At 37.3% G+C, this 13,433-nt stretch overlaps 1 protein-coding gene across 3 annotated transcripts in view; it reads right to left on the bottom strand.

Moving 5' to 3' along the window:
• The window catches only part of CERS6 (ceramide synthase 6), a 318,202-nt gene that overhangs the window by 125,444 nt on the left and 179,325 nt on the right, over positions 1-13,433 (bottom strand). For all 3 annotated transcript variants that reach the window (XM_059928030.1, XM_059928028.1, XM_059928029.1), the window contains exon 4: positions 11,219-11,276. In XM_059928030.1, the coding sequence (XP_059784013.1) occupies positions 11,219-11,276 (58 nt within the window). The remainder of the gene's footprint in view (positions 1-11,218; positions 11,277-13,433) is intronic.

The raw sequence follows: 13,433 nt of genomic DNA, 5'->3' as shown, positions 1-13,433 counted from the left end.
GAGAATAAATTGTATTGCATAATTACATTATTTGTTTGTATGAAAAGGGACAACTACACCCAGTTGGAAAAATAGTAGACAGCTTCTAATAAGATCCAAATATACTAAGAATACAGCAAGCCACCAATTCTCAGCTTTGCCGAAGTGAGTTCATTTGGAAGCAGAAAAATGAAGCAAATATGATGCTTGATTTGGACCTTCTGAATGTAATCGCTAAATTTAACTCTGTGCTCTGAATATGAATACGGTTCAAAGACGGAGCCTTTGCTTTTCCTTGGTCACTGGTTAATCCTCGTCAGCCCAGTAGATCTACTCAGTGAGTAATTAAGCCTGGGTACAAGTAGACTATATGGCCAAATATACCTGGATTTAAATCTCAGCCCTGCCACTGACTAGCTATGTGACCTTGGACACATTACTGAACCTTTGTTAGTCTTGGTTTCTTCATGCATAAGGATGAGGAGTTACACCGTATAACACATGAGAAATGAATGCTAAGTGATCAACATAATGCCTGGTCCACAGTGAGTGCTCAGCACAGTATAGCTATCATTATTATGATTATGATTATTATCAGTGATGCAAAATTTCATCCTGGCTATGCACTAAGCCAAGAGTGTTTTCAAGGCATTACCCCACTCCAAAGGAGGTGGGACTTTCACTGTGAGAGAAGTTTTTTAAAGTACTATATCGAAAAGAATTCCAGGTTATTATCTAATATAGGCCATGTAAATCTGAAAAACAGCTTAAATCTTACCAGAATCCCACTGGAGACTAAAAAAGCTCCTTAGAAAGTCTATGCTAGGGCCATTCTGGGGCATTCTGGGCAATAAGATCTCAGGGAACTCCCGAGACAAAATCCAGGGACTAGGGCTGTGAGGACTAGGCAAATGGGAACAGATGGAGTCTTTTTGATGACACTTCTATATGTCTTTGCCATTTAAATGGAATTCAACTTAAAAAAAATGTTCTCCTTTTTAAAAGTTACAACTGCAAACTCTCTCATAACCCACAATTTCATAAATTATGCACAATCATTTCCATCCTAATTCCTACATCTTAGGGTTAACTTTTTTAATAAAAAAGAAACTAATAAAGATATTTGAAAAAAATTAACTATCCACAGTTCCTCTCTAAAAGGAATCTTAACATTTTTACGTATTACATTCCATTTGCTATATATCTATGATTATCACAGCAAAATGTACAAATGAGTTTGTTACTCATTTTCATGTAAAGTTCTACTAAATATTTTACTAGAACTATAAATAATATAGTAATTTTATAGTTATTATTTTTAAGTAGTTGCATGCTATTTTGCCACTATGATAACAATTTAAACAATTCTAATATTAGACATTAAGATTGTTTTACATTCTGTTTTGGACTGGCTATAACTTACATGCAAATGTATCTGTATATATATACACATGCATTTCTTTAAGTTGTAAAAATAACTTTATACATGTATATTTTTTGCTTCCATATAATTTGTTCCTCAGGATAATTCATAGGAGTTGAATTGCTGAGTCACAGTATATGAACATACTTAAGGTGATTCTTCTATATCACTATTTTGCTTTCTAAACAGGTACCAGCTTGCCATATGATCAGCTATTTCAAAATCTTCACTGAATTATGGGATAAGAGTTTTTAAAATGTTACATTATATATATATTAAAAAATAATCAAATGAAAAATAATAAAAAAAAGTTACATAGTCTACATTACTGATTTTAGAGATGTAGCGATTCAGTCCGAGAGAGACTAAGTAACTTGCCTAAGGTTGCAAAACTGATTAATGCCAGGTCTTCTGGCTCCTTCTTCAGGGTCCTCACTGAATCACATTATCCTCAGTTTCTCCCTGGCCTCAGAATTTTCCCTTCAGATAGGATACCAGCCACAAGTCAACACAGAAGGGCAAAGGAAAGGTATGAGGGAATCAAAAAATATTCAAGAGGATAGATGTAGGTAGAAGGGGAAAAGGAAGATACAGTAAGGAGAAGCCTTGAAGGACAATTTCCTCAGGTCACGCCAGATAATTTCCATTCCAGGAAGCGCATTTACTTATTTGCAAGCATCAAAGCATGGTCATGACAAAGGATCTCACTGGACTAGGAGGCGCCAGCAGAACAATATTTAAAAGCTTCATGTCAAAGCACTGCAGGAGACTTAGGCATTCACAGTTCTCAACAGAGCCCCCTCTAATTCAGTACTAATTAGTGTTATGCCTTACATGTTCCAAGTACTGTATAGCTTCACAGCACTCCTACACACAAGCCGAGGAAGCCAGGGCAAGCATCATATTCCCATTTGACAGATGAAAAAAATGAGGTTTCAGGGAGCAAAGGTCCTATTAAGCACAACTGGCAGAACAGAGACTGAAACTTCAATCCTGACCTCTAACTTAATGTTCTCCCATAGTGATATGACTTGTATTTCTTAGTTAGGTAAATTTACTAATAAAAATTTAAAATATTTCTTGAACTGCTAGATTTTTGAAACTTGTTTTCTAATTCTTTTTTTTTTTTTTTTAACCGACCTAGAAATTTTAAAGACCACGAGACTGGCTGCGATTTTTGCCTCAGGCAAGTCAATTCATCCTTTGAAAATTGTTTCTTCTTTTCTGAAATGAGAACTTTTAGACAGTTGATCTTTAGGGTCCTTTCCCAATGTCCATCGTATTCTATGTCATGAGCACTTTTTTTTTTTTTTTTTTTAACAAAACTACTTGATGGGGCCATTTTCTTAGGTAAAACTGTCAGTATCAAGCCTCCTTAAACAAGTGATGTGCTCCAAGCAATTTTAAAATTTTAAAATAACACAAAGAATAAAATTTTAAATGGACACATATTCTAATGACTGGACAATTTTTATTTTCATTATCAAAATAGGCAAAAGGATGTCAACGCTGTTTCCATTTCAGAAAGATTCCAAGCGAACCAATAAGGAAAAGGGAACACATTGAAGCATGACACCAGAGGAACACTCTAGCTTTCCTTGCTGAACTTTGAAAAGCACACCCAATGAATAATGAAAAGTCATGTCATAATTCAGGCCAGATTCAGAAAGTGTAAGGGAACAGGCAAAGTGCTCAGTTGGCAAGGGTACTTTTGAACCATGGGTTTTCACCCCTAGGTAGTTATGAAGTCAACATAATATGTGGCAATTTGCATAGTTTTAAAATGTAATACAATAAATTACAGTAAGTGTCAGAATACATCACAGAATGCCGCACAATGGGAAGTCTGGGCTAGTTATTAAGATATTGTGGACACATCTCAATAGAAGCAGAAAAAGCTTTCGACAAAATTCAACACCCATTTATGATAAAAACCCTCCAGAAAGTAGGCATAGAGGGAACTTACCTCAACATAATAAAGGCCATATATGACAAACCCACAGCCAACATCGGCCTCAATGGTGAAAAACTGAAACCATTTCCTCTAAGATCAGGAATAAGAAAAGGTTGTCCATTCTCACCACTATTATTCAACATAGTTTTGGAAGTTTTAGCCACAGAAATCAGAGAAGAAAAAGAAATAAAAGGAATCCAAATCAGAAAAGAAGAAGTTAAGCTGTCACTGTTTGCAGATGACATGATACTATACATAGAGAATCCTAATGATGCTACCAGAAAACTACTAGAGCTAATCAATGAATTTGGTAAAGTAGCAGGATACAAAATTAATGCACAGAAATCTCTTGCATTCCTATATACTAACGATGAGAAATTAAGGAAACACTCCCATTTACCATTGCAACAAAAAGAATAAAATACCTAGGAATAATACCTACCTAGGGAGACAAAAGGCCTGTATGCAGAAAACTGTAAGACACTGATGAAAGAAATTAAAGCTGATACAAACAGATGGAGAGATATACCATGTTCTTGGATTGGAAGAATCAACATTGTGAAAATGACTATACTACCTAAAGCAATCTACAGATTCAGTGCAATCCCCATCAAACTACCAATGGCATTCTTCACAGAACTAGAAGAAAAAAGTTCACAATTTGTATGGAAACACGAAAGACCCCAACTAGCCAAAGCAATCTTGAGAAAGAAAAAGGAGCTAGAGGAATAAGGCTCCCTGACTTCAGACTACACTACAAAACTACAATAATCAAGACAGTATGGTACTGGCACAAAAACAGAAATATAGATCAATGGAACAGGATAGAAAGCCCAGAGATAAACCCATGCACATATGGTCACCTTATCTTTGATAAAGGAGGCAAGAATATACAATGGAGAAAAGACAGCCTCTTCAATAAGTGGCGCTGGGAAAACTGGACAGCTACATGTAAAAGAATGAAATTAGAACACTCCCCAACACCATACACAAAAATAAACTCAAAATGGCTTAAAGACCTAAATGTAAGGCCAGACACTATCAAACTCTCAGAGGAAAACATAGGCAGAACACTCTGTGACATAAATCACAGCAAGATCCTTCTTGACCCACCTCCTAGAGAAATGGAAATAAAAACAAAAATAAACAAATGGGACCTAATGAAACTTAAAAGCTTTTGCACAGCAGAGGAAACCATAAACAAGACCAAAAGACAACCCTCAGAATGGGAGAAAATATTTGCCCATGAAGCAACTGACAAAGGCTTAATCTCCAAAATTTACAAGCAGCTCATGCAGTTCAATATCAAAAAAAACAAACAACCCAATCCAAAAATGGGCAGAAGACCTAAATAGACATTTCTCCAGAGAAGATATACAGATTGCCAACAAACACATGAAAGGATGCTCAACATCACTAATCATTAGAGAAATGCAAATCAAAACTACAATGAGGTATCACCTCACACCAGTCAGAATTGTCATCATCAAAAAATCTACAAACAATAAATGCTGGAGAGGGTGTGGAGAAAAGGGAACCCTCTTGCACTGTTGGTGGGAATGTAAATTGATACAGCCACTATGGAGAACAGTATGGAGGTTCCTTAAAAAACTAAAAATAGAACTACCATACAACCCAGCAATCCCACTACCGGGCCTATACCCTGAGAAAACCATAATTCAAAAAGAGTCGTGTACCACAATGTTCATTGCAGCTCTATTTACAATAGCCAGGACATAGAAGCAACCTAAGTGTCCACTGACAGATGAATGGATAAAGAAGATGTGGCACATATATACAATGGAATATTACTCAGCCATATAAAGGAACGAAATTGAATTATTTGGAGTGAGGTGGATGGACCTAGAGTCTGTCATACAGAGTGAAGTAAGTCAGAAAGAGAAAAACAAATACCATATGTTAACACATATATATGGAATCTAAAAAAAAAAAAAAAAAGGTTCTGAAGAACCTAAGCGCAGGACAGGAATAAAGACGCAGACGTAGAGAATGGACTTGAGGAAACGGGGAGGGGGAAGGGGAAGCTGGGACGAAGTGAGAGAGTGGCATGGGCATATATACACTACCAAATGTAAAATAGATAGCTAGTGGGAAGCAGCTGCATAGCACAGGGAGATCAGCTCGGTGCTTTGTGACCACCTAGAGGGGTGGGATAGGGAGGGTGGGAGGGAGATGCAAGAGGGAAGAGATATGGGAACATATGTATATGTATAGCTGGTTCACTTTGTTATAAAGCAGAAACTAACACACTATTGTAAAGCAATTATACTCCAATAAAGATGTTAAAAAAAAAAAAAAAGATATTGTGGAGACACCTGAGCTGGCTCCAAGGAGCTAGTCCCTTGCTGAGTTCTGACTCGAGGAAGGCACTAGAGGGAGCGGGAAGACTGCAAAGGAAGCTCGAATGTGCTCCTTTCTGTTTTGCTTCCCATTCTTACCACCACTCCCTCAGCCCCACCCCAACTGAGCCCTCCAGGAACGCATCTGCACCCCAGCAGTGACAGTTCATCCCAGTGGTAGCAGCTGGTTGCCCTTTTTCCTCATTCTCAGAACCAGCCTCATGGTGGTTTCTGAGACATAGCAGCTGGTCAGCGCTTTCTTGTCCAGCTCCACGGCTCCTCTTTGGAGCATCTAGCTTCCGATAGCTCCAGCCTCTTCCTATAAGCCCCCGTCCTCAGAGCCGTAGCCTCTTCCAGCCATTACCGCGTCCATGATACCTCAGTGCAGCGCAGATCAAAGTGCTGTGGGCAGACCAGCGCCAGTCCTTGAAGCGTTTGTTACTGTTTCATTAGAATGTCAGTTAACTACATCGTGAAGAGCGCTGTTCAGCTCAGCTGACTTTTCTTCAGAGGTAGACTCTCCCAAAAAAGAAGCAGTGAGTTGATTTACATTCAAGTCAAGCTCCTTATCTCATGGCAGACAGGTAGCAAACAGCAGATCGATTACTCTGAGTAACATAGTCTTAGTGGCTCCCTCTTGGTGAATGATTCTTCACATTACAGTCACCCCAAGAATCACTCCTGTGGTTTCTGTCTCCTAACGCGGACCTCGACTGATACAGAGGTTAGGTATAGATATATTTTGAGTAACCTTTATTTTAATCATACACATGCATGTGTGCAAAACTGTGATATAAAATGCACCATAGGGTCAAAAGGTTGGAAATATATTAGCCTAACATGTAGATTACATGGAAAAAAATATTTACCTAAGTCCCAATTGCACATATATCTAATGATCTTCCTGTGACACCATAGTTTTTACAAATAAGTAAAGGAACTCAAAGAAAAGTATTCAAAGAACTCCACTCAATATAAACTTCCACCTACAAATGAGAAAAAAAGGTAACAGTAAATGAGAGATAACTTACTCTATTTTTAAAGGCTTGACATATGGTTCCTTTCAAGACCTAGAAAAATGTGTTACTCTGTATGAGTACCTTGTGCTCTGGGACTTCAGAGCACCTGAAGTAATTCTGGGTCTTCTTTTATGAAAGTACTTGTCTCTGCTAATCATATTCATGGGGCTAAGGGTCACTTGTGTCAGCAATTACAGGAGCAGACTATTGAGACAGGCTTATGTCTTTCAACTATTTAAATATTTCCTACTAACCCAACGATGACTTTACTTAATAGTTCAGTGACATGTCTGTAAGGTCAATGCCTTCTAGGGTCTACTTCCATCATCAGAGTTAACTGCTGTCTGTAAAGGGGGCTCGGAGCTGAGAAAGCAAAGATGACATATATGCACACCTGTTAGCCCCTCACCATAAATGAGGCTCATCCTCTTATCTGTCATCATGAAACTACAGAAAACATTTTGTTGATTTCATATAAATGACACACAAACATGCTTTCTTTACAGGGTGTCTGAAAATATGGGGCCAATTATTTCATCCTTTATTACAGAACTATTCGTAGGGTGACCACATAACTTATCACCCAAACTGGATCAGTACCAGAGGGAGGTAAGTGTCCGGGACCCTGAGACAACTCATGTGTGAAGCCAGCCTGTGTCTTGCTCCAAAGATACATTCACACATCAACTACAGGAATTATGACTTAATGGAGGGGAAATCAATGCACAGTAAATAAAATGATAAAAAGGCAAGGCAGAAATAGAGACAAAGATGTAGAGAACAAATGTATGGACACCAAGGGGGGAAAGCGGGTGGGTGGTGGTGGTGGGATGAATTGGGAGATTGGGATTGACATATATACACTAATATGTATAAAATGGATAACTAATAAGAACCTGCTGTATTAAAAAATAATAAAATAAAATTCAAAAAAAAGGACAATAGATAAATATTTCTCTATGCTTCTAGATACCTTGCATATGAAAACCATTTTTATGTTGCGTAAGGTCTTATTCCATGATGTATCCTTTCTTCAGAAAAGCTGGAATATTTCAAAAATTAAGCACACATGGCAACCATGAGAATGCACCTCTTAGATCTTGGACTGCTGGGACTGTGGCTGACTCAGGGCCCCGCTGCTGTGCAGTAAAATCCACAGCAGTATTTGCATGAAGGCCCTGCTGCCCACAGGCTGCTGGCAGCCTATGACTGAGTACAACAGGAATACTACAGCGAGCCCATTTCTGGGAGACATAGGTCTCCTTTGATGATCAACTGTGGCTCCAGGACTGCCCAGTGGCCTGACTGAATTTTTCTTAGAAAGGCACAGCAAGCATTCTTAGAGGCTCACCCCCACTTTCCTCCTTTCCCTCTCTCCCGCACACATGGTCAGACATACATTGTGGTCCGAAGGTTCTTCCAGCCTCCCAGCCAACTCCCTCCCCATTTTCTCTTATAGACACTTCCCCTAATCAATTTCTTACACATTTAATCTCTTCTTGGTGTCTGTTTCTCAGAGGGCTCAGACTAAGACCGCACAAGTGTGTACTGACATAAACCTAGTTTATATGTATTTAAAAACTCTCAACTGCCTTATTTCTCAATACAAAGAATATTTTTAAACTGAGGGCACTTAAATCGGTCATATATATACACTGAAAATCTACGATGACTTGGTAAACCCAGGAAAATATGTATGTTCTCCCCACAGGATTAAGCCAATTCAAATTGGAAAGGTTAACAGCGTTTAATAAAATTTAAGTATTCAGCCTGAATGTATTTGAATATGGCAGAGAAAACTCAAGCTATTCTTATACTAGAGATTGATACCTCATAGCCTCATCTATGAAATGAGGTATTTAGATGATAGGCATGATAACTTTTACATCTAAAATTCTATGGTTTTCAAAAATTTTTATTAATTGATTTGTTTTTTATTTTCTAAGATTCTCTATCATGGGTGCATGGTACTTTGCATTTGGTAAATATCTCTTTAACGGGAGCATAGAATTTCAGGGTAGAAAGGGTACTTAAGGTTACTTAATACACCCTAGACGATGAGACGTATCAGATTCATTTGAACTAAAAGCAGAAGAAAATTGGACAGTGCAAGTTGCCTAGGTATTTTTCTAACAGCACATGTAATGATGCACATTTTGGATGCTGGGAATAAGAAGCAGCTGTGGCCTTTCATATTTTAAAATTGGTCCACTACCCTGCTATTTTATTTTAAAACATTTAGGGTATTGTGAAAATTGGAATTACCTTGTTTTGACTATTTCTGGTGCTGCCTTCATAATAATTTCTTTTCCTTTTGGTTAGATGGGCAAATATATTGTCCATTCCAACAAGCTACCAGAAACATATTTTAAATATCCATTAAAGTAAGTATTTAAAGTTCTAAACAGAAACAACGACTACATTAGGTTAAGTTTGCTAACTTAACTAAAGGAAGTCATGAGGTTAAGGTGGGCTGGTAAAGTGGGGAAAGTACTAGAATAAGAGATAGCAGTGTGCGTTTCACTTGAGATGCAGCCCTTTCATAAACTCACTGTATGACCTGTGGAATGCCATCTACCCCCTCTGAACTTCTGCTTCCTCAGCTGTGAAATGAACGAGTTGGACAAGATAGCTTATGAAGTCCTTCCCAGTTAGCTCATATGGAGTTTATGCACACTTTTCTATCTCGCAGTATGACTAAACACTAAAAAGTACAGCTCATACAAAACTGAGTGCTTCTTAGAGAGTATCAAAGGAAGAAACCCCAAATACAAATTAATCCAACAAGAAGAACAACATCTATTTCTCCTTTCATTTTCAAGCATTTGTTATATCTAGAGGCAGCTGAAAGGAAACTGTTATAGTTTAAGGAACAACAATTTCCAGGCAAACATTCTATTGACAAGCCCTTTTACTGCCTTCTACAGAGCCACTGAGGACTAGGGAGTGAAAACTACTCTCCTTCCATTCCGTCTGTGTCAGGGACAGAATGAAGCAGAGCTAAGTGTCAAAGTGCTTCCTGTTCTGATGACAGATGGCCAGGCTTGCTGAATGAGAGCTTTTAAAAGAGACCACATCCTGCACATCTAGGGAAAAGGGCAAAAAAGTGCTCCTGGCTCTCACCATCTCTCCTTGCTCACCATCAAAGCCCTTCACCAACAGAACCCGACGTGAATTCCAAACCGTGACCTCAGTTAGCAACTCGACATTCCCATGAAGCCCAGCTCTCCCATGTCAGCTGAAATTCCATCCAAAGCTATTTCCTCTTCCAAGGTAGTCAAGTTGGAAGCATAAAAGCTCTACAGCCATTCTTTCCATTTTTTCCCCTAGATACATAAATTTGAAAACTAGAACAGTAGGGTTCCAAAATAAGCACTTTCCACCACATTTATTTACCCCAGTTGAGAATGTCTTCATACTTAGAAATTTTACAGAGTGAAGTTCATTCTTTTAAATCTATTCAAGTGACCTCTGGGCCATGTAGTCTTATTAAGTGAAAAATAAGTGCAGTTACTAAAGGAAAAGACAAGTAAAAAGATTATTTCCTCTAGGAAAATATGATATTGGGAAACAACTGTTATTTATAATAGAATTTGCCAAGGGCAGACAATATCTTACAACTCAGACTTGAAAAATGAAAACGTATTTGCAATTCTCATATCAACATTTACATGAGAATTTACTAGTAAGGCGTGCCACTTGGCCCAATGCCCCAGTTTGAAAAAATTTTTTTGCTAAATAAAGATAACATTGATATCACTTTAAAGGGTAATACCATAAAACATTTTTAAAAATAATTTCCCATTTTCTGCCTACTCACCATTGCATGACTGTGAGAACGTCTTTGTGAGACTTGAAGTTAAGCAGCCTAACTTGTTAGTAGTGCCATTAAGCACTGAAATCAGAAGAAAAAGACTATGACGGCCTCAAAGAATTGCTTTCATAGGTAAAGGTGCCTTTGTTCATGCAGAAGAGCAAAATAGCAGCCAGGGAACACAGTCTATAAAAGGAATTGAATTTTCCACTGGCAGTTGGTGTTACCCTGTTGGTAGCTTTGCAAGACACTAAACTCTAACTTCTACTGATAAAGGCTACAGTGATAACACAAAATGCCACAAGTGATGTTTTCAAGTTGTGTGATGTGTGATGTGGAAACTCTAAATTCTTTCCAAGCCTGAGATGGATTTTATAAGGTTCTAATGCCCATAGGTAGCAAATAACCAACTAGAGTGGTCAATGGACTTACTAACATCTATCACTGGAAAAACAAATTATTTTCAAAAGTATTTTCGGCAGATGCCTGAAAGTTGTTTACTACAAAGAATAAACCACCAATATTTTTATAAATCAAAGAAAAATGTACAAATAATTCTTAGCAAGTGTGTTATGATTGTTTAAAATTCTACTACTGCCACAACACAAAAAATGAGACAGAGGCTTACAGTTACATAAGAATTACATAAAGTAACTTGACAGAACCTACCTTTTTCAGGAACCGGACTCCATAGGTAAATATATAAAGGCCAAATGAAAATTTCCACCTGTGGAAAGGTTAAAAAAAATTCTATGATATTCAATTTAAATATTTCACAGCACATTCTGAAATACGTGAGTGAAAAAAGTCCATTAAATGAACCCCCCCTACACACACCTCTGCCCCAACCAGGGATTAAACTTAATGAGCGATTTCAGTTCTGGCTAAACACATACACTTATGTGCATGGCATACTGCAAATATTTTAAATATTAATAATTATATTCATAACAAATTTTCTTTCACTCAGTTACTGTATTTGCCCATTTGCTCATCTTCTCTTCTACCAACATGTGAATCTCCTCTTGTTCATCGCTCATGAACGAACAGATTTTACAAATATGAAGGTATATAAGATAGCTTTGAATTCTTTGCCTGTTTCAGATATTAAGTAAATGACTTAACTTTTGTTCATATTTTTTTTTAAATAAAAGGTATAATATTTTTAAATCAGGTAACATATTTTTCCTTCATCTTTTAACAAATTTTTATTGGCATCTTTCTGGATATTGCTAAGGGAACCCATCTGGAATCCAAATCATCCATCTGATGTGCAACTGTTAACAACAACCTTATACCATCCCAAACTCTATGTCTAGCTGTTAGACATTCACTTTTTTTAATGAGGAAAAAATTTTAAGTTCTCTTTCGATGACAAATGAATTGAATGTTTAAGTCTTTTAAAATACGAGACCTTATATAAAGACTTTATATAACTTATATACATAGTGTGTGTATATATACGGTTACTACAAAAAAAACTCTTATCCTGGTACTCAATTCCCGATTTTACTTCTTATATTTTCTGAGTGTGAATAGCTGTGCCTTTAAAAACTGATTGATTTCTCTAAATAGCATTCCTGAGGTCATGCTGTTCATGATATCTTGGGTTACAAGTTGTAAATGAACACAAAGGAGAAAGTGACTAGTCAACTTTAATTTGTCAGGAGGCAAATTGCTTTTTGTGTTTGCAAGCCATGTAAAAATTTCAAATAAGATTTTCTTATATTCTTTTTGAGATTCTTTTCCCATATAGGTTATTACAAAATATTGAGTATAGTTCCCTGTGCTATATAGTAGGTTATATTTATATTTATATATATTTATTGGTTATCTATTTTATATATAGTAGTGTATATATGTTAATCCCAAACTCCTAATTTATCCTCCCCCCCTTCCCCTTTGGTGACCATAACAAATAAGATTTTTTTGAAAAGTTTATTTTAGGAGATGATTCAGGTTACAGACAAAATTTTCTGGAAGAGATGACAGCTCTTTGGAAGTAAGAACTATGGTAGGGGGCCTCAGAGAGCTGAGTAAGACCCAATGGTAGACACAAGTGTCTCTGAGTTTTATTCCTGGACTGACTGACTCTTCAAACATGCTGGAATTCATGTCAGAACTAACACTGAGAGAAGAGCTTTGAACTTAAGGGTTGAAAATCATCAACTAATAATCCATAAAGCCTGAATTCAGGAAGGAACAAAAAGCAACGATTCTAAAACCTCTTACAAAAGCCCTCTTGTAAGGAAGGGCAGTTCATATACTGCAGTATCAAAGTCAAGGACTTAATTTTAACCCCATCTCCATTATCAATTTTTGGTGGTTATGGGTGAAAAGTATCTGTGTGCTTCCTTCTGTTGGGATGCACAAATTCTAAATCAGAAGTTAAGACCAGGGATGGCTCCAAGGGTGTGTAACTTGTGCAGTTACACAGGGTCCCATGCTTGGTTTAATGTTTTGCTGTCGCTATCTCGAAATTCTTAATAATTGTTGAACAAGGGGCCCCATATTTTATTTTGCATTGGGCCCTGCAAATTATATAGTTGGTTCTGGTCGAGATACATAGATTCTCCTAACTTCGAGCATATCTACTAATATCCCTTGACCTCAGTTCCATCTCTATAATGGGAGAGTGGGTTTATATTATACTGTTTCTGATATTTACATTGTTTTGATATATTGATGGCCTAAGGATTTGGTGGAACAAGTACTCTCCACTCCTCTTGAGCCCCTCCCACTCCTGATTGTATTAAACCAACCTACTTCACGCATTTGCAAGTCATTTTTCTGGCCCCTGAAGACAACTGAATTTCCAACTCCTAGATTAAATGATTTATAACAGCTGTTTCCACTCTAAGACACTCAGATCAGGCAGTTTTTA

The sequence above is a fragment of the Balaenoptera ricei genome, chromosome 7 (genome assembly GCF_028023285.1).
Source record: "Balaenoptera ricei isolate mBalRic1 chromosome 7, mBalRic1.hap2, whole genome shotgun sequence".
In the NCBI taxonomy this organism is placed as follows: Eukaryota; Metazoa; Chordata; class Mammalia; order Artiodactyla; family Balaenopteridae; genus Balaenoptera; species Balaenoptera ricei.
Note: the sequence above shows the minus strand (reverse complement) of the source record. Positions and strands in the feature narration are given on the sequence as shown.